The sequence below is a fragment of the Hippopotamus amphibius genome, chromosome X, assembly GCF_030028045.1.
Source record: "Hippopotamus amphibius kiboko isolate mHipAmp2 chromosome X, mHipAmp2.hap2, whole genome shotgun sequence".
NCBI lineage: Eukaryota > Metazoa > Chordata > Mammalia > Artiodactyla > Hippopotamidae > Hippopotamus > Hippopotamus amphibius.
In genome coordinates this window covers 71,549,759-71,577,499 of record NC_080203.1, presented here as the reverse complement: position 1 = coordinate 71,577,499, position 27,741 = coordinate 71,549,759, and the positions used below count along the sequence as shown (strand labels likewise).

General features: G+C 36.0%; 1 protein-coding gene and 1 pseudogene across 2 annotated transcripts in view; one reads left to right on the top strand and one right to left on the bottom strand.

The window, feature by feature from the left end:
- Positions 1-27,741, top strand: part of ATP7A (ATPase copper transporting alpha) — a 174,720-nt gene that overhangs the window by 48,055 nt on the left and 98,924 nt on the right. For both annotated transcript variants that reach the window (XM_057717884.1, XM_057717883.1), the window contains exon 2: positions 16,493-16,633. In XM_057717884.1, coding sequence (XP_057573867.1) covers positions 16,514-16,633 — 120 coding nt within the window. In that variant the 5' untranslated portion in view covers positions 16,493-16,513. The remainder of the gene's footprint in view (positions 1-16,492; positions 16,634-27,741) is intronic.
- LOC130841663 (60S ribosomal protein L6-like) lies at positions 7,133-7,982 on the bottom strand (annotated as a pseudogene).

The following is a 27,741-nucleotide window of genomic DNA, read 5'->3' as shown; positions in this document are numbered from 1 at the left end:
TAGTAAACTAACCAGTCATAAAATAGAGCTGAAAACATAATGTTTCACATTTAAAGTATATATTGTAATGAGTTCTTGTCATGAAATCAGAATGTAGAAGAAATTGTCAAGAAAAATTGTAAGAATGCATTGTAAGTGAAATAAAATAACAATGAAATGGCTAATAATGAAAGGTTATGGCTTTCCAACTATCTCATATTTCAGTTTTAATTCACTAATTCTTTATTGAAATTTCTGAGATGTAAAAAAGAAGTGCATTATTGGTGGGAATGAAAAATGGTACAGTCGCTGTGGAAAACAGTATGGTGATTCCTAAAAAAAATTAAATGTGGAGTTACCAAATGATCCAGCAATTCCAAGTCTAAGTATATACCCCAAAGAATTAAAAGCAGTGACTTAAAACAGATATTTGTATAACAGTGGTTATAGCAGCATTATTCACAATAGCACAAAGGTAGAAACAACCTAAAGGTATATTAGAAGATGAGTAGATAAACAAAATATGGTATATACATACAGTGCAATGTTATTCAGCCTTAAAAAGGAATAACATTCTGACATGTGATATAGCATGGGTAAACCTTTAAGATATTGTGCTAGGTGAAATACACCAGACAAAAAAGGACAAATGATTCTATTTATATGAGGAACCTAGAGTAGTAAATTCATAGAGTCAGAAAGTAGAGTGGTGGTTCCCAGGGGGTGGGTAGAGGAGAAATGGGTAATTAGTGCTTAATGAGTACAGTTTCAGTTTAGGAAGATGAGCAAGTTCTGGAGATGGGTGGTGGTGATGGTTGCACAACAGTGTGAATGTACTTAATGCTACTAAACTGTACACTTAAAACTGGTTAAAATGGCCCTGGCTCATAGGTGCCTCCAGCCCTCTAATTCTAAAGGAATTAGAAAAAGAAGAACAAACAAAGTGCAAAATCAGCAGAAGGAAGCAAATAATAAAGATAAGAGTGGAAATGAATAAAATAAAGACCAAAGAAACAACAGAAAAGATCAGTGAAACCAAGAACAAAGCTGGAGGTACCATACTCCCTGACTTCAGACAATACTACAAAGCTACAGTAATCCAAACAGTATGGTACTGGCACAAAACAGACACACAGATCCATCGAACAGAATAGAGAGCCCAGAAATAAATCCACAGTTATATGGTCAATTAATCTATGACTAAGGAGGCAAGAATATACAATGGGGAAAAATAGTGTCTTCAGTAAGTGCTGTTGGGAAAACTGGGCAGCTACATATAAGAGAATGAAACTTGAGCATTTCCTCACACCATATACAAAAATAAACTCAAAATGGATTAAAGACCTAAATGTAAGCTCTAAAACCATAAAATTCCTAAGAGAAAGCATAGGCAGTATTCTCATTGACATTGGTCTTATGAATATTTTTTGGATCTGTCTTTTCAGGCAAGGGAAACAAATGCAAAAATTTTAAAATGGGAGCTGACCAAACTTAAAAGCTTTTGCACAGAGTAGGAAACCATCAACAAAATAAAGAGACAACCTTAAATGGGAGAAGAGATTTGCAAGCAATATGTCTGATAAGGTGTTAAATCCCAAATATATAAAGAACTCATACAACTGAATATTTTAAAAAATAAATTCGATTAAAAAATGGGCAGAGGACTTGAATAGGCATTTTTCCCAAAGAAGACATACAGATGGCCCACAGACATGTGAAAAAATGCTCAACATCACTAACCCTCAGGGAAATGCATATCAAAACCACAATGGAATATCACCTCATACTTGTCATAATGGCTGTCATCAAAAAGACAAGAAATAACAAGTATTGGCTAGGATGCGCAGAAAAGGGAACTCTCATTCACTGCTGGTGGGAGTGTAAATTGGTATAGCCACCGTGGAAAACAATATAAAAGTTCCTCAAAATATTAAAAACAGAACTACCATGTGATCCAGCAGTGCCACTTCTAGGTATTTATCCAAAGAAAATGAAAACATCAATATTAAAATATATATATATGCACCTCAGTGTTCTTAGCAGCATTATTTGAAATAGCCAATATATTGAAGCAACCTAAGTGTCCATCAACAGATGAATGGATAATGAAGATGTTATATATATATGTATATATACACGTATATATACACACACAATGGAATATTAGCCATAAAAAAAGAAATTTTGCTGTTTGTGACAACATGGATGGACCTGGGGGGTATTATGCTTTGTGAAATAACTGAGAAAGACAAATATTGTATATTTTTACTTATATGTGGAATCCAAAAACTAAAACACATGAACAAATAGAACAGAACCAGATGCACAGATATAGAGAATAAACTAGTGTTTACCAGAGGGGAAAAGGGTGGGAGGAGGGGCAAAATAGCTGAAGGGGATTAAGAGGTATAAACTACTAGCTATAAAATAAATAGGTCACAGAGATGTAATGTTCAGCACAGGAAACATAGTCAATATTTTATGACAAATTTTTATGGAATATATTTTATGAAAATACTGAATTACTATCTTGTATACCTGAAACTAATATAATATTGTAAGTCAACTATACTTTAATTAAAAAAATAGTTAAAATGATCAATTTTATATTATGTGTATTTTACCATACACACACACACACACACACACTTTTACAAAGTATCTGCCTTTCTCCAGAAATAGTAATTTTGCTAAGCCCATAAATACTTTTAGAGGAAGAAGAAATATTGTATAAAACTATGTGATGAAAATCATCTCTGACTTCCACTGAGGATTCTGAATGGAAACAACTTAAAAAATAGCATAACATATTGGACATAGCCATTGTAATAGGCCATTGCAACATTTCGTGGCTTTATAGGACAAACAGGGAAAATTCAATGAAGGGAAGAAAATTCTTTAAAGTCTAAATTTCAGTGATGTTCTTGTTAGGGATACACATTCACAATCCTACCTTGTTATTCAACTGTTTGTAAAAATTGGCTGATGACAGGTCTTAGTCAAGGCTGAAAATGTAAATTATTGGGGCCCTTTAAAACAAAATGGAATCAGGTACTTTTTTGCCCTCTTTGCTCTGTGGTATATTCTAGCGTCTTCCTTCATAGAAGAGAGAAACATAGTAGAAATTCTCCATCCAGTGGTTGGTCAGTTGAAAAAAGGAACCATAATAACTATGTATATATAGCCTATTCATTTTGTAAAAGCCTAGAACATATATTCATTCATTCTCCAATATTTATATGTAGGGCCAAGGCTTTTTCCTTGTATATGGGTCCTTCCGCCTTTTCTTTCTTGTATAAACCACATCCATATTGTTTCATTCCAGGTTTCCAGATTTCCAATTTCTAGTTTGTTTTCATGAAATTAGAGAACAGAATTTTTAGATTTTTATGATTTCTCTCCCCCCCCATTCTGTTAAAGTTGTTTCATGTGCAGGTATTTTAGCAGTTTACTGCTCACCTTTATTGACTCTTTGTAAAGCATTCACCTTTGTTTTCATAGAAATAATAACTCTTTTATACTCATGTTTCATCAGTTTACATAATATTTAATTAAATCACATGATTAAAAAGTTCAGTGGGCATAAACAGGCTTGGGAGCAAACATAACTGAAACTAAGTATGTCAACACACTACTGGTGGGACAGAGTGGTCATGTGAATATTTTGGTGATAGAATGGAGACTATCAGTTAATCCATTGGTGGTAGGTTAAGAGAACTTTTTGTAGAGTGAAAATTTGCTTTCTCTTACTTAATGTATCCTGGACATTTTTCCCATCAGTAAATGGAGATCTACATCATTGTTTTTAATGGCCACATGGTATTTATTATACATGTATTATGCTGAGTTTTTGCTTGCAAACAAGATAAAGCAGTTCAGTTCATTTAATCAGACAAGGAATTTATTGGTAGGCTATTAAGATTGTTTATAGAGTCAACAGGAAAGATGGTCAACCAGACTTGGAAAAATGGGCAGGAACCCAGGGAGGCTAAAACAGCCAAGGTCACGCCCCCTACGAACAGTCTGGTGAGGACCTCTCCAGTGGCACTCGCTTTCTCAGGACTTTTGCCACCACCATTGCTGGCATCTTGACTCTGTTGCTGCAGCTGCTGCGAATTCTCTTTAACTGTCACTGTATTTGTGTCACTTTCTCAGAATTCAAAACCCTTGGCATCTGCCCAGCCAGATCAATGATCACTTAGCAGTATCTCAGCTTCAAGGATGAAGGGAAAGGGAGTATCTCCTCCTCCCACTTTGGCTTCAGTAGTTGGGGCAGAGTCCTACTGCCTGTTACCAAGACACTCACTCACAGCAGGGGATTTCCTTAACCTAGGGTGTGTGTTGGGACCATGGGTAGCCAAAAATATGACAACTATCTGTATAAGTTTGGATCCACTTAAAGTTTACTTAACCAATGCTCTACTGTAAAAAATGTAGGTTGTTTCCTATTTTGTTGTTTTAAGCTAGGTGGTAAGAGACACATTTTACTAATGCAGTAGGTGGAAAACACTGTATCTTAGTTGTTTTAATTTAAACTTTAAATGTAAATATTTATAGGTTTATTGGAATTTTGGATTTCTTATTGTGTCAATTGTCTGACATATTAAATATATGGTCTTTTTTGAGATATAATTTACATGTCATAAAATTCAGTATACTTTTATGTGTGTAATTCAGGGGTTTTTTAGTGTATTCACAGACTTGTGCAACCATTACTACTTTCTAATTCCAGAACATCTCATCACCCCAGAAAGAAACTCCATGCGTATATATTTTTGTAATTTGCTTACTTGAGTTTTTCTTTTTTGCCACATGACATTTTAAAAATTCATACAAATTAAATTTAAAAATCTTTTCCCTTTATGGTTTCTGATTTTGGCTTAGGCTTAGAAAGGCTTTCCCCATCCCAAGTTTTGTTGTTGCTGTTGTTGTTAAATTATTATCCATGTTTATAGCATTAATTTTTTTTTTACGTTTCAGTCTTTGACTCATTTAGAAATTAATTTTGGAGTGAGGTGGGATTTAAACGTGTTTACCTCACATGGTTAGCATATTATGGCAACACCACTTATTTATTTCCCCATTGATTTGAAATACTTCCCTTATTATATACTAAATTCTTATATATATATACATATGTCTGTTTCTGGGACTTTATGTTCCATTGCAAAGAATATGTCTATTCTGACATTAGTAATATTGTACACATGAAACATATAATGTTATAAACCAATTAAAAAAATAAAACTTTTAAAGACACTTTAATATCTGGTAGGGTAAATCATATTATTATCCTTGTTAGTGATGGTTTTTATAAAATTAATGACATACCTGAAAAGTTTAGTCAAACTGAGTCATCATTTTCAGCCTTATCAAACATTTATCATTTATTTTATAGTTTATTCTTAGTTATAGCAAATATAAAATAAGTGCTTTTTCAACTTACTCTACATAGTGGTTAAGTACTGTCAGTTGTTCTTAGTTTTCATAGGATTTAATTTTTTTCATCAGTGGTTGGGGCTCTATTTTGTCTTAGAACTAAAATTGTAAGATGGATTTTTCCTTACGAAGAGAGCTATAGCATTACAAGTGGTCCATGATTTACCTACAGATTGTATGTGACAAGCTTGAAACAGATGATTGTTTTGATGGGGGAAAAAGCATTCCAACTACCAATCTTAGAATCTAAGATAGACTACTGTACCAAGACCATATTTAACCCATATATTGTTGAAAAGTACTTGACACATTTTAATGTTAAGTAGTTGAATCCTACTTCCCTCTACTTTCCAGGGATAAAACTGGCCTTGTCTGAGGCAAGAAAAGTGTCACCCATACTAAAAATATGTTTTTTCCTCTAGTCTATTATTGACAAGGCAGCAAATGTTCAGTTCCTGGTGGAAAGGCAGCTGGTAACTTCAGGTCTGTTTTTCAGTTTCTGAGTAACTTGTCCCTTCACCTGTGTTCTTTGCAGGGTAACAATATTTTTCAAGCATTTTCCTCACCCTACCCCCACCTTCGGCTGGTTTGTTTTCTTTTATACCTTTTGCAAACATTGCCCTATTAAGTTATTCCCTTTGAGGCTATTGTTAGCTTTAGACTTCAGCTTAAATTGGCTGTACGAGCATAGGTAAGTCTGAGTGTTAGGTCCCTTAATTTTATTTTTTTAAAGTAATTAATTAATTAATTGCCTGTGTTGGGTCTTCATTGCTGCACACGGGCTTTCTCTAGTTGCGGCAAGCAGGGCTACTCTTGGTTTTGGTGTGCGGGCTCCTCATTGCTGTGGCTTCTCTTGTTGCAGAGCATGGGCTCTAGGTGTGTGGGCTTCAGTAGTTGTGGCACATGGGCTCAATAGTTGTAGCTCATGGGCTCTAGAGTGCAGGCTCAATAGTTGTGGCGCACGGGCTTAGTTGCTCCGTGGCATATGGGATCTTCCTGGACCAGGGATTGAACCCATGTCCCCTGCATTGGCAGGCGGATTCTTAACCACTGTGCCACCTAGGAAGTCTCAACTTCCTTAATTTTAAAAGGAGACAACTACCTTATTGATATTGCAGGATTGTTGTGAAATTACATATATGAAAATTTTGTCAACTGTGCAATGCTATAGGAATCTGAAATATGTGTAGTTATCACAAGGACAACTCTTTTGTAAGAGACAGTGATTAGTCCAGGAGTCACAAAAATGGCCAGCAAAGCACATTGCCTTTTCCTAATTTGAATGTTCTGGTCTTTTTTGACCTTACCAGTATGTTTGAAGTACTGACTCCTAATCTTTTGGGAATGGTCAAATGAAAAGAACAATTATGTTTTGAAACATTACACTTGTCTACTGCAGCTGTTTCATCTGGAATCCTAGTTTTCTGTTTGTATAATGACAGTTGTCTGATGAAAGAGATTAGACACTCAGTATTTTGCAAACAAGTTAAGGAATAAGATCAGTGTTCATTTTAAAGGTTCACACAATTTAAATGAGGTGTTTTATATAAAATAATAAAGATGCTAATGCTTTCCCGTTGTTTTCAATTTAGAGGTAGTAGATTTTTATTTTATTTTATTTTATTTTATTTTATTTTAATTTTATTTTATTTTATTTTATTATTTTATTTATTTTTTGGACCAGAGTTATTTAATTAGGTTCCTTGTAAGAAGTTTAGAACATTACTTTGTGAGGATAAATTCCATTGGTGAGAACAAACACAGAGCGGAGGTAGCCCTGGAGCTGAGGAACAGCTTTGATTCTTCGCAGAATTTGTGAGTCCACAGCTTTCTGATCAATCTTGCACTGCTCTGTAATTTTATATCTCTCTTTCTGTGTCGAAGATCTCATCTTCCTTGTGCCTGGGCTTATGCAGCTTCTTCTTCTTGAAGTAAGTATCAGTGAGATGTTCTGGGATTTTCACACCATTGATATCAATTTTGGTGGAGGTGGCAATGACACATTTCTGGTGTAGTTCTATGCAGAGGAACTCGATTGAGGGACAGAGGCCCAGTCACAAGTAGCAAGACACTGCTCAGTTGCTTCAGGAAAATGACCCTCTTGCCTCTGTGGCATCCAGTGAGGGTGATGAGAATGGTCCCAGGAGTGATGCTGGCGCACATTTTCTCACGTGCTTACTGAAGGGCTTTTTGCTGTGACTCAACAGCTTTTGAGGCACATCTTCAGTAGGATAATACCTAGGCATTTTGCAAAGTTTAACCACCCGGGTACCACTATTCTTGTCACCAACAACTGGTTTTGTGACAGTAGCAAGAACCTTCACCTTCTTCTTTTGAACCTTGGATTTAGCTGCTGAGTATTTCCTCTTGTACAAGGCCTTTCTGGAATACATAGCCGATCGGGAATATCTGCCAATTCCTCTGACCAGGGCAGGTTTTCGGCTGCAGTGGGGCTTCCCCTTCTTAATCTGCTTCCCCTTTTTAACCTTGCCACCAGCATCAGCCTTCTCGGCTTCAGGTTTTTTCTCCTTAGTATCTGGCTTCTCAGTCTTTTCACCCACCATCTTGCAAGATGGGAAAGAGAGGTGGTAGATTTTAAATAAAAGCAAATGGGTAGGAAAAAAACTAATAAAAATATTAAAAAAATTTTAGAAGTTAAATTGATTTTGAAATTTATGTACTCTGAAGGCAACTAGTTCAATGTTGTTTGCATAGCTAGAAATCATCAGTTTGCTTAACAAAACAGGGGTGTTTTTATAGCCCTGGTATAATAGACTGGGTGATTTCTGTCTGTTTATATGTATAAGTTTATCATTGGTCTCACTTATTGAATTATTTCAATTTTGGTAACTTTTCTCTTAATTTCTGCACATTTCCTATATTTTTTTCTTCTTTATTTCTCCCTAAAGTGGGCTGGGTTTTTAAAAAATCTTTTTTCCTCCATCTTTGTTGAGGTATAATTGACAAATAGAAATTGTATATACTTAAGTTGTACAGTGTGATATTTTGATATACATATACATTGTGATATGATTACTGCAGTCAAGCTCATTAACATATCCATCACCTCACATAGTTACCGTTTTTTGTTGTTGAGCACAATTAAGATCTTTCAGCAAGTAAAAAGTTATTAACTGTAGTCATCATGCTGTACATTAGATTTCCAGAGTTTATTCATCCTGCATAATTGAAACTATGTACCCTTTGACCAACATTTCCCCATTTCCCCCACTCCCGAGCCTCTGATAACCACCATTCTTGTCTCTGTTTCTAAGAGTTCGACTTTAGATTCCACATGTAAGTGAGATCATGCAGTTTTTGTCTTTCCATGTCTGGCTTATTTCACTTAGCATAGTGTCCTCCAGGTTCATTCATTTATTTTCCTTTTAAAAGTTCTTATAATGAAATAACTTAGGTCTACAAAGAGTATAGGAAACCCTATAACATGTGTGTGTATCCACTACTCAGCCTAAGAAATTAAACATTACATATACATAGTTGAAGTTTCCCTTTGTGTTCCAATTGCATCCCTTTCCTCCTCCCCTAACTCCTGAATTTGGAGTTTATTATTCCTATGCATATTTTTTATATTTTAGCTAACACTACTAAATATGTGTGCATACAAAAACAATATGTGGTATTGTTTTACATTTTTAGACTTTTGTCTCATGAAACTTTTTATCTCCTTACCTATGTTTGTAAGATTTATCCATGTTGCTACTTGTAGCCCTAGTTTGGAGTTTTTCAGCCTCTGTTTTGTTGACATTTGGGGCCAGATAATTCTTTGTTATGAGGAGCTTTCTTGTCCATTATAAGATGTTTAGCAATAAACCAGTAGCACTTTCCCCTCCACCCCCCACACCAGTTGTGATAACAATAAATGTCTCCAGACATTGCCCAATGTCCCTTTCATGGTGAAATATCCCCTCCTCCCAGTGAGAACCACTATTTTAGTTTATTTTAACTACTGTGTCATGCTCTATATCACCACTTATTTTTCCATTTACCAGTTGACAGACATTTAGATTATTTCCAAAGTTTTTCTTTGTTTGTTTTTTTTGCAATGAGCATTCTTGTTCATGTGTCCTTGTACACATATGAGATTTTCTCTAGGGTAATATGCCTAGGAATGAAAATGTTGAGTTCTAGTATATGCATATCTTCAACTCTACCAGATATTGCCAACCAGGTTCCATAATGGTTGTAGTAATTTACACTCTCACCAGCTGAATAAGGGAGATCCTGTTGCTCCACATTCTCATTAACACTGGTATTGTCAGATTTTGAAATTTTTTCTACCTGATGGATGTAAATGATATTAATTGTGGTTTTAATTTGTATTTTCTTGATTACTGTAGTGATAAAAAATTATCCATGTAGAGCTGTATCCAAAAAAAATTAAATTTTACTGTATAATTTATTAGGAATCCGGAAACCTTTCTCAAATTATGAGGACTCATTATTTTAGGGAGATTTAAAAATAATGTTTGAGCTTCTTTAATCAGCTTTAAAAAGTAGTTTTGAGCAATCAGACTTCATACGTGTCATGTTTGTTTGTACTCAACTTCTGCAGTTTCTGTTTCCAAACCAGAGATGATGATCTAGTCATAATACTGTTCTTCCTCTTAGAAAATGTTATTACTAATAGTAATTACCATCTGTGTTTAGGGAGTGGCTCAAAATACTTTAATAACTAGAAGCTATTTCCCTCAGTGTTGTTAGATGCTCTTTTTTTCAGAGTCACCTCATTGCTAATAGCTGCATGCCGGATTTGTTTCTTTGATGTTGTCATCTCCCATAAACATACATTTTTTTTCCCACACCATATGAAATTGTTTATGCTCTTACTCTGTTTTCTGAGTCATTTTGCTAAATGCAATGGGAGGTTACAAAAGATGTTCTTGACTTTGTACCTTTTTGAGACATTTAAAATTCAAAAGATGGACATAGCATATATTACAAAGTCAATTAGAGTTGTGTGTGTTATATTTTATATATATATATAAATATTATATATATAAAATAGAGTACTATAAGGGGGATGAAATTCCTCTGAGGTTTTGAGTGTAAGGTCAAATTTAAGTATAGTTTTTTTTAAAAAAATGAATTTATTTATTTATTGGCTGCATTGGGTCTTCGTTGCTGCACATGGGCTTTCAACTCGTTGCGGCGAGCAGGGGTTACTTTTCATTGTAGTGCTCGGGCTCCTTATTGCGGGCTCTAGATGCGTGGACTTCAGTAGTTGTGGTACATGGGCTCAGTAGTTGTGGCTCATGGACTCTAGAGTGCAGGCTCAATAGTTGTGGCACACGGGCTTAGTTGTTCTATGGCATGTGGGATCTTCCCGGACCAGGGATTGAACCCGTGTCCCCTGCATTGGCAGGCAGATCCTTTTCTTTTTTTTTTAAAGAACTTTTACTGAGATACAATTAACATACAATAAACTGCATATATTTAGAGTGTACAATTTGGTATCCCAATCTCCCAGTTCATTCCCCCCCAACCCTCCCCGCTTTCCCCACTTGGTGTCCATATGTTTGTTCTCTACATCTGTGTCTCTATTTCTGCCTTGCACACCAGTTGATTTGTACCATTTTTCTATATTCCGCATATATGTGTTAATATACAATATTTGTTTTTCTCTTTCTGACTCACTTCACTCTGTTTGACAGTCTCTAGGTCCATCCATGTCTCTACAAATGTCCCAGTTTCATTCCTTTTTACAGCTGAGTAATATTCCATTGTATATATGTACCACATCTTTTTTATCCATTCATCAGTTGATGGACATTTAGGTTGTTTCCACGTGGCAGGCAGATTCTTAACCAGTGAGCCACCTAGGAAATCCTAAGTATAGTTTTGAAGAAAAAATGCAGGTGAATTATAAAGGCAGGGGCAATAGATATTATTCATAGGTGATTAGACATTGCTTAAATTAGGATATAGTGGGAAAAGTGGCGGTATTAATGTAATTTTCATTCATGCTCAGTATTTCTTTCCTCCCTAATACGTATTTCCTGGGTGAATTATCCAGTCACTTTAAAAGTGCCTTTCTGCTTAACTAGTCTTTTGCAGTTCCTCAGTAAGCCTGAGAGACGCTCCAATACTTTGGTCTGGGGCATACCCCATAATACAACTGTATTTCAATTTGATGTTCCTAACTAACCAGGTAAACTAGCCTTCATTTGCTGAGTGTATTGTATTCCAAAAGTTTGTTACCAATTCTGTTTTTTGAACTTGACAGTTTCTTATAAAACAATTTAGTCAATTTTGGCAGTGTACCTAGATCAGCCCTCAAAAGCCCCATTTTGACCCATAACACATTTGATCCATATAGGTACTAAGTCTGAATGTTCTGACCTTGAGGCAGGCAGCCATGGGCTACAGGAGGAAAGAGGAAGCATCTCCTTTTTTTAGGCACAGGACTAATGGTAGGCAAAATTTTGATAAGATCTGTTTGTCTTAGACATTATTTGACTTCCCTTTTCATACTTATTATTGCCTCCCAGTGACCCTTTCCCTAGTGGTAGCCCCTAATGCCTTCATGCTTGCCTTAAGTACCCCACCTTGCACTTTTCACCTGGGCCTGTGAGTTCCTTACATCCCAAGGATCCTTTGCTCACAATTACCTACCTTTCCTGTCCCATTTGGGCTTCTCTTCTATTGCAGTAGCTGATCATACCTAGATATTAGGAGGTGTAATTCCAGCTATTAGCGCCTTAAACTATCAAAGAGGATTTTGTATTTTAAAAAGAGGATACAATGTCTATTAAGACAGCTGACCTAGATTCTTCAAAAAGTTACTTGGGGGGAAAGAGATATGGGAGAGAGGCTATTCTAAATTAAATGAGACAGAAGAGACACAACCAAATACAGAGAGTGAACCTTGTCTGGATCCTGATTTGGAAAAAAATAAAAGCTGTAAAGGATGTTCTTGGGACATTTAGGAAAATTTAAATAGAGAATTTGTATTAAAGGATGTACAATGATTAATTTTCTTAGCTGTGATCGTAGTATTGTGGTTATGCAAGAGTCCTTATTCTTTGGAAATGCATGCTGAAGTATTATGATCTCTAAAACTTACAAATAGTTTAAGAAAAATAGAGCAAATATAGCAAAATGTTAACAATTGTTGAATTCATGCAGAGGATATACAGATAATACAGTGAACATGTATTATTTCACCTTTTATGTGTGGTTGAAATTTTTCACAATAAAGATTTGGAAAACAAGGAAGGTATTCATTGATATAATAATCTTTAAATTGTAAAATTTCATGCAATGGAGAATTCAGGCAATGTGGAGAACTTCTTTTTGAGCTGGAGTAACTAGTTCTAGCTCCTGTAAACTAATTCATTTCTACTACTTCCTCCATATTCCACTTATTCATTCAGAGATTCAGATATTATCCTATTGACAGCAGCTGCTCTGGCTAGAGGAGGGAAAACAGAGTTTATGAGGGCAATGACGGCTTATTTTTACATATAGGTTATAAGTCATAAATTACCAGAATGTGAAAATCTTTGGCAGTGTTGTTCATTAGAGATCATTATTTTTTTGACTTTGAATAAAGGCTGTTTCAAGTCATTAAAAATAAAAGTTAGACAAAATGTATTTTTTACATTGAATATATATTGTAAGTCTCTCTATGTAAAAATAGACAGTAATTTAATACTAATTTCATAAGAGGGATCAGTGGACATAACTGAATTGTTAAGTGTTGTATTTGGAATAACTTTAGCTCTAACTTCAAAAGTAAATAACAAAAATGGACTAATAATTATGAATCTATTTCAGATCAAATCACACTATAAGTTACAGTTTTTCTGTAATTAATGCCAGTTGAAATTAAGACTGAGAATGATGCACCTAGTGATGGATTTTTCTTTCAACTTTTCTAAGATTTTTACATTTTAAAGATGGATATAGAAAACAGTATGGAGGTTGTTGAAAAAAATTAAAAAACAGAACTATCATGTGATCCAGCAGTTCCACTTCTGGTTATTTATCCAAGGGAAATGAAATCACTCTCTCAAAGATATTTGCACCCCCATAGTCATTGCAGCATTATTTACAATAGCCAAGACATGGAAACAATCAATGTCCATTGATGGATGAAAAGATAAAGAAAATGTGATACGCATATACACATTATTCAGCCATAAAAATGAAGGAAATCCTGCCACTTGTGACAACATGGATGGACCTTGAAGGCATTATGCTAAGTGAAATAAGTCAGACAGAGAAAGACAAATACTGTATGGGCTCACTTATGTGTGGAATCTGAAAAAACCTGAACTCATAGACACAGAGAACAGATTGATGGGTTGGTTACCAGAGGTAGGGGGTGGTGAGTGGGTAAAATGAATGAAGGTGGTTAAAAGGTATAAACTTCCAGTTATAAGATAAATAAGGCCTGAGAATATAATGTACGTCAGGGTGACCATAGTTAGCAATATTGTATTGTATATTTGAAGGTTGCTAAGAGAGTAGATCTTAAAAGCTCTCATTGCAGGAAAAAAATTTTGTTTGTAATATGTACATGTATCAAATCATTATATTGTACACCTAAAACTAATACAATGTTATATGTCAATTATATCTCAATAAAATGGCAATTTCATATGATTCAAACTAATTATCAGTGAAAAAAACAAAGATTCCTGCCTTCCTAGAATTTTCATTTTTTAAAATATTTTTTAATGCCTCATTGGTTTTTTGTTGTTGTTGTTTTGTAATTAATTAATTGATTTATTGGCTGCGTTGGGTCCTTGTTACTGCACGTGGGCTTTCTCTAGTTGTGGCGTGCAGGGGCTACTCTTCATTGCGGTGGCTTCTCTTGTTGCAGAGCACGGGCTCTAGGCACACAGGCTTCAGTAATTGTGGCATGTGGGCTCAGTAGCTGTGGCTTGTGGGCTCAGTAGTTGTGGCTCATGGGCTTAGTTGCTCCACGGCATGTGGGATCTTCCAGGCCCAGGCAATGAACCCGTGTCCCCTGCATTGGCAGGCGGATTCTTAACCACTGCGCCACCAGGAAAGTCTCGAATTTTAATTTTAGTGGGAAGTATGTTGCAGTGTAACAAATTATTCCAAAATTTAATTGCTTAAAACAACCAACAATTATTATCTCACAGTTTCTGTGGGTCATGAATTTGGGAATGGTTTAGCTGGGTGGTTCTGGCTCAGGGTCTTTCATGAAGTTGTAAGTCTGTATGTCAGCTGAGGCTACAGGCACCTAAAGACAACTGAGTCTGAAAGATCAGCTTCCAGGATAGTTTAATCACCTGGTTATTGGCAGGAGACCTTATGTCTTTGCTGGTTATTGACAGGAGGCCTCAATTTCTCACCATGTGAACCTCTCTATAAGGCTGCTTGAATGTTCTCATGACATTGGCAGGTGGCTTCCCCTAGATGGTGTGATTCAAGAGAGAGGACAAGGAGGAAGCCACAATGATTTTTCCCCCTCCTACAGTGTATTTTATGGCCAGTCTTTGAAGTCACACCTTGTCTCTTCCACTATTGACTTGGAAGCCACACTCAGAGAGAGAGGAGTTAAATTCCACCCCTTGAAGAGAGGAGTAACAGAATTTGTGAACACATTTTATTTTTTATTTATTTATTTATTTATTTTGTGAACACATTTTAAAATCACCACAGTAAGGCAGATAACAAGCAATAAACATAGTAAGTAAATTATGGAGTTTATTAGAAGGTTATAAGTTCTATGAAAATAAGGGAAAAATAGATCAAAGGTAAGGGGAATCACAGTATGTGTGTGTGGAAGGGATGTGGGATGCAGTTTTCAACAGGGTGGTCAGTGTAAGACTCATTAGGAAGATTAGATTTGAGTAAAGACTTGAAAGAGATGAGGAAGGAAGCTAAGTAGATATCTAAGAGAAGAAAGTCCTAAATCAAAGGAATAGTTAACCCAAAGGCACTGGGATGGGAGTAAAATGAGGTGAGAGAAAAGAATGTTAACCATATTTTATTAGGAGTGCATTTTCAGTTGGGGAGGTGGGAAGGTTGAGGAAGGATTCTTTTTTTTTTTTTTAACTTGAAGCTTTTTTGGTTGTTTTTTTTTTTTTTTTTTTTTTATAAGTTTATTTATTTATTTAATTTACTTTTTTTTTGGCTACGTTGGGTCTTCGTTGCTGCACACGGGCTTTCTCTAGTTGCTGTGAGTGGGGGCTACTCTTCATTGTGGTGCGAGGGCTCATTGTAGTGGATTCTCTTGTTGTGGAGCACAGGCTCTAGGCACGTGGGCTTCAATAGTTGTGGCTCACGGGCTCTAGGGCACAGGCTCAATAGTTGTGGCGCACAGGCTTAGTTGCTCCGTGGCATGTGGAATCTTCCCAGAGCAGGGCTCGAACCTGTGTCCCCTGCATTGACAGGCGGATTCTTAACCACTGCGCCACCTAGGAAGTCCCTTGGTTGTTTTTTGTTATTTAAATTTTTATTTTATATTGGAGCATAGTTGATTAACAATGTTGTGTTTGTTTCAGGTGTACCACTAAGTGATTGAGTTATACGCATACATGTATCTATTCTTTTTCAAGTTCTTTTCCCATTTAGGTTATCACATACTTAAGCATAGTTCCCTGTGCTGTACAGTAGATCCTTGTTGGTTACCTATTTTAAATATAGTATTGAGTACATGTCAATCCCAAACTTCCAGTCTATCCCTCCCCCGCACCCTTCCCTCCTGGTAACCATAAGTTTGTTCTCTAAGTCTGTTTCTGTTTTATAATAAGTTTATTTGTATCATTTTTTAAGATTCTTCATGTAAGTGACATCATGTGATATTTTTCTTACTCTGTCTGACTAACTTCACTTAGTATGATCATCTCTAAGTCCATCCATGTTGCTGCAAATGGCATTATTTCTTTCTTTTTTATAGCTGAATAGTATTCCATTGTATATATGTACTACATCTTTATCCATTCATCTGTTGATGGACATTTAGGTTGTTTCCATGTCTTGGCTATTGTAAACAGCACTGCAATGAACCTTGGGGTACCTGTAAGAGGAAGGATTATTTCCATGGCTGAAATTAATAAGTTCATGTTTCTAATAGGAATGTAAAGAAGAAATCAAAATGGAACCAAGTGCGAGTGTGAATTCTGTCACCATCTCTGTTGAGGGGATGACATGTAGTTCCTGTGTTTGGACTATTGAACAGCAGATTGGAAAACTGAATGGTGTACATCACATTAAAGTAAGTTACTCCTTGGAAATCAGTGAAGTCAAATGCTGTTGACTGGAATTGTTCTGGGAAATTACTTCTAACACTGAGATAGATGCAGACACACTGACACATATGACATAAATACTATCATACTTCTAACCTGAAAGCTAAATGAGTTTTCTTTGGCCCAATAACTTATTTTTTTGTTAAAAAATAATAAATAATACATTTTTAAAATTTAAAAATATCATAAGATGGAATCTACGTTATGGTTGTATATTTATCAATATATATTTTATAAGTATATAGATGCCTATATACTTTTTACTACTCTTAATCTCATATTGATCTAAAATACATGTTTTCAGAGGAAGGATTGTGGGGTTTCTTTCTCTTTTATAGCATGACAATTACTATGTTTAGTAATAATGTATTCTTCCCTAAGAACATGCATACAAAGTGTAATTTTCTAAACATTTTCACTTTAATTTTTAATTGCAAAAATAAAATTGACTTTTGTTAGACTGTCTTAACACATTCCTGCTATAATTCATCTCAGAATCCTACTTAGTGAAAAAAGAGTGATTTATTTGTGTATTCTAATTTTTGTGCAGTGAACATGAATTAATATAATTATTATAAATAAATAGGAAAAGCTAAACTTTGGCTTTTGTGTTTAGAATGTGATAAATAAAAGTACCAAAGTCGACACAAGACTACCCCAAAGGGAACAAAATGACACCATGCTCCCTCATATCCTGTAAAAAATGTGTTTGAATGTTTCCTGTGCTCATTTTTTTGACTTAGATATAGTATGTTAAAGCTGCATGGGGTCTTAGATACGACTTAAATAGTCTAACCCCCTCACTTTACAGATCAACAGACTGAAGCCCAGATAAAGAAGTGACCTCTGCTAAATTACACAGCTACCTAATACCAAACAAAACTAGAACTCAAGTTCCATGATTCCTGGGCCAGTATGTTTTGTGGTCATACAGTGTCTACAGATGCAGTTTAATTTGCATATGGTCCTCAAACTTGTGATCTCCAGTTTATTCTCTCACATAACTTCTAAAAAAATGCAGCCTGGTTTTTTTCATCTTAAAGGTTCCTCCTACCACCAAATTGCTGTTGTAGCTCTGTATCACTAGTCTCTATAAATTCTCTTCAGAATAGTTCTAATATTTTTAGTATGAGACACCTTGAATTATATTTTATTTGTCACTACTTTTTTAATCTTTCTGTTTCCATGTTCATAAAAATGTCTTTGATTTTAAAGCCTTCGGGATTAAAAAAAATGTTTTAATTAAGTCCAGCTATCTCAGCCCCAGAACTATTGACATTTTGGGCTGGATAATTCTTTGTTTTGGGGGGTTGCTCTGTGCTTTGTAGGATGTTTAGCAGCACCCTGGCCTCTACCCACCAGATGCCAGTAGCCTCTTCTCTCACCTGTAACAACCAAAAATGTCTCCAAGACGTTGCCAGTGTCCCCTAGGGGTGAAATTGCCTTCAGTTGAGGATCACTTCTGTAGTCCATTTTCAGAGAACCTACTGTGCACCCTTTGGCTTTTCAGTTAATATGTGATGATTTGAATTGATTTATCAAACAGGCTCTTGTGCCCCTTTCTCTTCATATTAGCTTTTTATGGTTCTTTTCTGCTAGTTACAGGTATTGTGAACTGTGGTTCTCAAACCACAGCATGAGAATCACCTGGAGGGCTTGTAAAACATAGATTGCTGGGTTACACGCCCACAGTTTCTGTTTTAGTAGATCTGAATGAGGCCTGAGAATTTGCATTCCTAATGAGTACCCAGTTAATGCTAAAGGTGCTGGTCCTGTGACCACAGTTTGAGAACCACTGTATTGAATGAGCTGTACTTACACTAAAGATTGTCATTTATCTGAAATTTAAATTTAACTGAGTCTGTCCTGTATTTTTATTTGCTAAATCTGGTAACCCTTCTTTGAAATCATCCTTCCCCTTTACTTTCAGCCCCTCATCACCACTGATTTATTTTTTGTTCCTGTAAGTTTTACTTTTTAAAAACTGCCATGTAAATGGAATCATATATTATATAGTCTTTTGAGTCTGGCTTCATTCACTTGGCATTATGCATTTGAGGTTTGTCCATGTTGTTGCATGTATCACTGGTTCTTTCCTTTTTATTGCTGAGGAGTATTCCATTGTGTGGATGTACCAAAGTTTGTTTACCTGTTCACCTGCTGAGAGACACTGGATTGTTTCCACTTTCTTTTGTGATTATGAAAAACAGTGCTCTGAATGTTCACATCCAAAACTTATATGTGGACATAAGTTTTAATTTCTCTTGGGCAGATTCCTAGTATTGGATTTGTTTCCATCATATGGTAAGTGTATGTTTAACTTTTTGAGACACCGGCAAATGATTTACCACAGTGGCTATACTATTTTATCTTCCCACAAACAATGTTTGAGAATTCCACTTTTCTCACAGTCTCTCCAACACTTTGGATTAACAGTCTTTTTAGTTATAGTCATTCTAGTGGGTATGTAGTGGTATCTCACTAATTCTCATTCCCTTAATGGCTAATGATATTGAGCATCTTTTCATGTTCTTATTAGGCCTCTGTATACCTTCTTTGGTAAAATGTCTGTCAAACCTTTTGTGAAACTTTTAGCTGGGAGTTTTGCTTTCTTATTATTCAATTTTGATTCTTTTCTATATATTCTGAATAAAGTCTTCTCTTAGATATGTGTTTTGCAAATATTTTTTCCAGTCTGTGGCTTGTCTTTTTAATCTCTTAAAAGTGTCTTTTCCAAAGTAACAGTTTTTACTTTTGATGAATTCCAGTTTATCTACTTTTTTTCCTTTGTAGAGTATGCTTTTGGTGTCATATCTAAGAAATCTTGGTCTCACCCAAGATCACAAAGATTTTTCTCCTATGTCTTCTAAAAGTTTTTCATTTTAGGTTTTACATTTATATCTATTATCCATTTTGAATTAATGTGTATACATTATGAAGTATGGGTTGAGGTTATTTTTTTTAATATGGATGTCCAGTTTTCCAAGCAGCTCTATTTGTTGAAAAGTTTATTTTTTCTCCATTGAATTGCCTTTACACCTTTGTTGAAAATCAGTTTACCATATATTTATGGATATATTTCTGGATGCTCTGTTCTGTTCATTGATCTGTGTATCTGTCCTTTGGGCAATAAATACCATACAGTCTTGATTGTTGTAGCTTTATAATCTTATTTTTTTTTGAGCAGAAAAACATTTATTGCAGGGCCCAGCAAGGAGAATGGGTGGCTCATGATCGAAAAACCTTATTAAATCCCCAGTGGTTTTCATGGAAAAGTTTTTAACACGCAAAATTTGAGGTGAGGGCTTCAGTGTGTGTCACTTTCTTCTGATTGGTGGATGGTGAGGTAACAGGGTGGTGCTTCAGGAATCTCGTGCTCATCCTGAAGTTACCATCCTCCACCTGGTTGGGGGCCATAGTTCCTGGTCTCAGGACTTAATGAAGCTCAGGTTCTTTACGTACTGTCGAAGAAAGAATTCATTGAGAGACAAAGTGATAGGTAAGAAGTGGATTTACTTAGAGAGATACACATTCCATAGACAGAATGCAGTCTGTCTCAAAAGGCGAGAGCAGACTATAATAAATCAAAATCAGGCAGTATAATTTCCCAACTTTGGTTTTTTTCAAAATTCTTTTGGCTATTCCATTTTCTTTCCCTTTACATATAAACTTTACAATTAGTATATAGGTTTCTACAAAAATATCTGCTGGGATTTTTCTTTTAAACTGGTTGCTTTCTTTTTTAAAAAATATTTATTTATATATTTATTTATTTATTTATTTATTTATTTTTTTGGCTGCATTGGATCTTAGTTGCGTCACATGGGATCTTGGTTGGGATCTTCATTGCAGTATGTGGGATTCTCCGCTGTGGCACGCGGGCTCCTCATTGCGGTACACAGGCTTCTTTCTAGTTGTGGTGCATGGGCTCAGTAGTTGCGGTGCTCAGGATATCTAGTTGTGGTCCAGGAGCTCCAAAGCACATGGGCTCTGTAGTTGTGGCATGCAGGCTCTCTAGTTTTGGCTCATGTGTGCAGTAGTTATGGTGCACCGGCTTAGTTACCCTGTGGCATGTGGGACCTTAGTTTCCTGACCAGGGATCAAACACCATGTCCCTGCATTGGAAGGTGGATTCTTAACCACTGGACCACCAGGGAAGTCCCTCTGCTGGGATTTTGATTGGGATTGTGTTGATTCTGTAGATCCATTTGGATGAATTAACATCTTAATATTGAGTATTCAAACCTGTGCACATGATATATCTCTCTATTTAGGTATTCCTTGATTTCTTTTATCAGGGATCTATAGTTTTCAGTGTGCAGATCCTCCATATATTTTGTTAGACGTATATTCAAGCATTTTCTGTTTTTAGATGGTGTTTAAATGGTACTTTTTTTTTTTTAAATTTCAGTTTCAGTTCTTCATTACGAACTTACAGAAACGCAGTTGATTTTTCTATGTTGACTTTGTATCCTGAACTTTGCTCAACTAACATTAAATCTATTAGCTTTTTTTAATTGATTCTTTGGGATTTTCTACATAAGGAATTATGTCATCAGGGCACAAAAATAGTTTTCTTTCTTTCTTTCTAGTCTTTATATCTTTTATTTCTTTTCTGTCTACAACCTCTATTACAGTTTTTTTTTAAAGCTCCTTATTGGAGTATCATTGCTTTACACTGTTGTGCCAGTTTCTGCTGCACAACAAAGTGAATCAGATGTATTTATACATATATCCCCATATTCCCTCCTTCCTGTGAATCCTTCCTGCCCTCCCTATCCCAGCCCTCTAAGTCATCACCCATCATCGAGTTGATCTCCCTGTATTATGCAGCAGCTTCCCACTGGCTATCTATTTTACATTTGGTAGTGTATGTATGTCTATGCTGCTCTCTTACTTCGTCCAAGCTTCCCCTTCAACCCCCACCCCATGTCCATTCTTTACATCTGCATCTTTATTCTTGCCCTGTCACTAGGTTCATCAGTACCATTTTTTTAGATTCCATCTATATGAGATAGCATACGGTTATTTGTGTTTCTCTTTCTGGCTTACTTCACTCTGTATGACAGACTCTAGGTCCATTCACCTCATTACAAATAACTCAATTCCATTCCTTTTGGTGGCTGAGTAATAGTCCATTGTATATACATGCCACATCTTCTTTATCCATTCATATGTTGATGGGTATTTAGGTTGCTTCCATATCCTGGCTATTGTAAATAGTGCTGCAATGAACATTGGGGTGCATGTTTCTTTTTGGATTATGGTTTTCTCAGGGTATATGCGCAGGAGTGGGATTGCTGGGTCATATGGTAGTTCTATTTTTAGTTTTTTAAGGAACCTCCATACGATTTTCCTTAGAGGCTGTACCAATTTACATTCCCACCAACAGTGCAGGAGGGTTCTCTTTTCTCCACACCCTCTCCAACATTTATTGTTTCTAGATGTTTTGATGATGGCCATCCTGACTGCTGTGGGGTGATACCTCATTGTGGCTTTGGCTTGCATTTCTCTGATGATTAGTTATGTTGAGCATCTTTTCATGTGTCTGTTAGCTATCTGCATGTTTTCTTTGGAGAAATGTCTATTTAGGTCTTGCACCCATTTTTGGATTGGGTTATTTGCTTTTTTGATATTGAGCTGAATAAGCTGCTTATATGTTTGAAGATTAATCCTTTGTCAGTTTCTTTGTTGGCAACTGTTTGCTCCCATTCTGAGGGTTGTCTTCTTGTCTTGTTTATGGTTTCTTTTTGCTGTGCAAAAGCTTTTAAGTTTCATTAGGTCCCATTTGATTATTTTTTATTTTATTTCCATGATTCTAGGAGGTGGGTCAAAAAGAATATTGCTTTGATTTATGTCATAGAGTGTTCTTCCTATGTTTTCCTCTAGGAGTTTTATAGTGTCTGGCCTTACATTTAGCTCTTTAATCCATTTTGAGTTTATTTGTGTGTATGGTGTTAGAAAATGTTCTAATCTCATTCTTTTACATGTAGCTGTCCAGTTTTTATAGCACCACTTATTGAAGAGGCTGTCTTTTCTCCATTGTATATTCTTGCCTCCTTTGTCAAAGATAAGGTGTCCATATGTGCTTGGGTTTATCTCTGAGCTCTCTATCCTGTTCCATTGATCTATATTTCTGTTGTTGTGCCAGTGCCATACTGTCTTGATCACTGTAGCCTTGTAGTATAGTTTGAAGTCAGGGAGCCTGATTCATCCAGCTCCGTCTTTCCTTCTCAAGATTACTTTGGCTATTCAGGGTCTTTTGCATTTCCATTCAAATCATAAAATTTCTTGTTCTAGTTCTGTGAAAAATGCCATTGGTAATTTGATAGGGATTGCATTGAATCTGTAAATTGCTTTGGGTAGTATAGTCATTTTCACAATGTTGATTCTTCCAATCCAAGAATATGGTATCTGCCTCCATCTGTTTGTATTGTCTTTGATTTCTTTCATCAGTGTCTTATAGTTTTCTGCATACCGGTCTTTTCCCTCTTTAGGCAGGTTTATTCCTAGGTATTTTATTCTTTTTGTTGCAGTGGTAAATGAGAATGTTTCCTTAATTTCTCTTTCTGCTCTTTCGTTGTTAGTGTATAGGAATGCAAGAGATTTCTGTGCATTAATTTTATATCCTGCTACTTTACTAAATTCTTCAATGAGCGCTAGGAGTTTTCTGGTAGCATCTTTAGGATTTTCTATGTATGATATCATGTCATCTGCAAAGAGTGACAATTTTACTTCTTTTCCAATTTGGATTCCTTTTATTTCATTTTCTTCTCTGAGTGCTGTAGCTAAAACTTCCAAAATTATGTTGAGTAATAGTGGTGAGAGTGGGCACCCTTGTCTTTTATCTCTTCTTAGAGGTAATGCATTCAGGTTTTCACCATTGAGAATGATGTTGGCCATTGGTTTGTCATATGTGGTTTTATTATGTTGAGGTAATTTCCTTCTATGCCCATTTTCTGGAGAGTTTTTATCATAAATGGCTGTTGAATTTTGTGAAAAGCTTTTTCTGTGTCTATTAAGATGACCATATGGTTTTTATCCTTCAGTTTGTTACTATGATGTATCCCATTGATTGATTTGCGTATATTGAAGAATCCTTGCGTTCCAGGGATAAACCCCACTTGATTATGGTGTATGATTTTTTTAATGTGCTGTTAGAGTCTGTTTGTTAGTATTTTGTTGAGGATTTTTGCATCTATATTCATCAGGGATATTGGTCTCTAATTTTCTTTTTTTGTGTGACCTCTTTGGTTTTGGTATCAGGGTGATGGTGGCCTCATAGAATGAGTTTGGGAGTGTTCCTCCTTCAGCTCTGTTTTGGGAGAGTTTGAGAAGGATAGGTGTTAGCTCTTCTCTAAATGTTTGTTAGAATTCGCCTGTGAAGCCATCTGGCCCTGGGCTTTGGTTTGTTGGGAGATTTTTAATCACAGTCTCAATTTCAGTGCTTGTGATTGGTCTGTTCATATTTTCTATCTCTTCCTGGCTCAGTCTTGGAAGATTGTACTTTTCTAAGAATTTATCCATTTCTTCCAGGTTATCCTATTTTTTGGCATATAGTTGCTTGTAGTGGTCTCTCATGATCTTTTATATTTCTGCGGTGTTGGTTGTTCTTTTTCATTTCTGATTTTGTTAATTTGTGTGTTCTCCCTTTTTTTCCTCATGAATGTGGCTAATAATATATCAAGTTTGTTTATCTTCTCAAAGAACTAGTTTTTAGTTTTTTTGATCTTTACTATTTTTTCCTTCATTTCTTTTTCATTTATTTCTGCTCTGATCTTTATGTTTTCTTTCCTCTGCTTACTTTGGGTTTTTTGGTTCTTCTTTCTCTAATCGTTTTAGGTATAAGATTAGTTTTTTTTTTTTAATTTATTTATTTTTTGTCTGTGTTGTATTTTCATTGCTGCACACTGGCTTTCTCTAGTTGCACGCAGTGGGGGCTGATCTTCATTGCTGCACATGGGCTCCTCATTGCAGTGTCTTTGCTTGTTGTGGAGCATCGGCTCTAGGTGTGTGGGCTTCACTAATTGTGACACATGGGCTCAATAGTTTTGGCTCACAAGGTTAGTTGCTCTGTGGCATGTGGGATCTTCCTGGAGCAGGGATCAAACCTGTTTCTGCTGCATTGGCAGGCGGTTTCTTACCCACTGCACCACCTAGATAGTGCCTGGTTTTGGTGTTTCTTCAAGATTTTTCTTCTTTCTTGAGGTAGGATTGTATTGCTCTAAACTTCCCTGTTAGTGCTGCTTTTGCTGCATCCCATAGGTTTTGGGTCGTCATGTTTTCATTGTCATTTGTTTCTAGGTATTTTTTGATTTCCTCTTTGGTTTCTGCAGTGACTTCTTGGTTGTTTAATAGCGTGCTGTTTAGCCTCCATGTGACTGTTTTTCTTACAGTTTTTTTCCTGTAATTGATATCTAGTCTCATGGCATTGTGGTTGGAGAAAACACTTGATATGATTTCAGTTTTCTTGAATTTACTGAGGCTTGATTTGTGACCCAAGATGTGATCTATCCTGGAGAATGTTCTGTGTACAGTTGAGAAGAAAGTGTATTCTGTAGTTATTGGATGGAATGTCCTATAAATATCAATTAAGTCAAGATGGTCTAATGTGTCCTTTAATGCTTGTGTTTCCTTATTTATTTTCTGTTTGGATGATCTGTGCATTGGTGTAAGTGGAGTGTTAAAATATCCTACTATTATTGTGTTACTGTCGATGTCCCCTTTTATGGCTGTTAGTATTTGCCTTATGTATTGAGGTGCTCCTATGTTGGGTGCATAGATGTTTACAATTGTTATATCTTCTTTTTGGATTGATCCTTTGATCATTATGTAGTGTCCTTCCTTGTCTCTTGTAATCGTCTTTACTTTAACATCTAATTTGTCTGATATGAGTGTTGCTACTCCAACTTCTTTTGACTTCAGTTTGCTTGGAATATTTTTTCTATCCCCTTACTTTCAGTCTGTATGTGTCCCTATGTCTGAAGTGGTTTCTTCTGGACAGCATATAGAAGGGTCTTGTTTTTGTATCCATTCAGCCAGTCTGTGTCTTTTGGTTGGAGCATTTAATCCATTTACATTTAAGGTAGTTATTGACATGTATGTTCCTATTATCATTTTCTTAATTGTTTTCAGTTTGTTTTTGTAGGTCTTTTCCTTTTCTTATGTTTCCTTCCTAGGGATGTTTCTTTATCAATTGTTGTAAGGCTGGTTTGGTGGTGCTGAATTCTTTTTAACTTTTGCTTGTCTGTAAAGCTTTTGAGTTCTCTGTCAAATCTGAATGAGATCCTTGCTGGGTAGTGTATTCTTGGCTGTAGGTTTTTCTCTTTGAAGACTTTAATTATCTCCTGCCACTCCCTTCTGGCCTGCAGAGTTTCTGCAGAGAGATCAGCTGTTATCCTTATCAGTTTTCCCTTATATGCTATTTGTTGCTTTTCTCTTGCTGCTTTTAATATTTTTTCATTGTGTTTAGTTTTTGTTAGTTTGATTAATATGTGTCCCGGTGTGTTTCACCTTGGGTTTATTCTGTTTGGGACCCTGTGCTTCTGTATGGGACTCTTGCTAGTTCCTTTCCCATGTTGGGGAAGTTTTCTACTATAATCTCTTCAAATATTTTCTCAGACCCTTTCTTTTTTTCTTCTTCCACTGGGATGCCTATAATTCGAATGTTGCTGCACTTAATGTTGTCCCCAAGGTCTTTGAGATTGTCTTCCATTCTTTTTATTCTTTTTTCTTTTTCCTGCTCTGTGGCAGTTATTTACACCATTATGTCTTCCAGCTCACTTACTCATTCTTATGCTTCAGTTAATCTGCTGTTGATTCTATCTAAAATATTTTTCATTTCAGTTATTGTGTTGTGCATTACTGTTTGTTTGCTTTTTATTCTTCTAGGTCCTTATTAAATGCTTGTTGTATTTTCTCTGTTTTGTGTTCAAGATTTTGGATCCTCTTTATTTTCATTACTTTGAATTCTTTTTCAGGCAATTTTCCTATTCTTCATTTGTTTGGTCTTATGGGGTTTTACCTTGCTCCTTTGCATGCAAGGTGTTTCTTCGTTTTCTCGCTCCCTCTTTTAAAGCTCTTTATCGTTTTCTCATTTTGTCTAATTTATGGTATTTGCTGTCTGCTTTCCCTATGCGGCTTAGTAGTAATTCCTCTTGTTTCTGTTCTCTACCCCCTGTGGTGTGGTTAGTTCAGTGTCTTGAGTAGGCCTCCTGATGGACAGGTCTGGTGCCTGCTCTCTGGTGTGTGGATCTGAGTCTTTTGCCTCTGATGAGCAGGGGCCATGTCAGGTCGTGTGTTTTAGGGTATCTGTGAGCTTAATATGGCTTTAGGTAGTCTTTGTGCTGATGGGAGGGTTTGTGTTCCTGTCTTGTTTGTAGTTTGTTGTGAGGTATCCAGCAGTGGCAGTTGCAGGCAGTTGGGTTAAGCTGGCTCTTAGACTCTGATAGAGGCCTCCATGAGAGCTCTCTGCACTTAATATTCCCAGTGGCTGGGGACTCTCTAGTGGTCTAGCATCTTGGACTCAGTGCTCCCTCCCCAGAGCCTCGGACTTGACTTCTGGTCGAGGAATCCAGACTCCAGAAGTCGCTCGTCCCAGCAATAAAGGGGATTAAAAAAGACTATCCAAGCCCCCAGACTAATGGTAAAAGGTTAAGTCAGACAAACAAGTACTGAATCAAGGAAACACGTATACACACAAGAAAAACAAAACAAAAAAACCCCAGAACCCAGTAGAACATAAAGCACTAGAACAGTCAGACAGAACTCCAGAACTCAATCAATTAAAGAGAAAACCAACAAAAATCCAAAACAAAAAGAAAACATAACCTAAGCGAAGTGCCAACTAAAGGCTATGCAAAGAAACAAGACAGACTGACAGGCATGGTAAAAAAAAAAAACCCAAAGAAAACCCTGAGGTATTGTGAAAACGAAGACCAAATATAACAGGGACCAAATAGGACCAAATATAAGAAAGAGCAAGAGAACAACCAGATAGACTGAACATCCTCAAAATAAAATCAAGCAATTATAATTAGAAGTAAGATAAAGACAGACCTAATAGCAAACACCA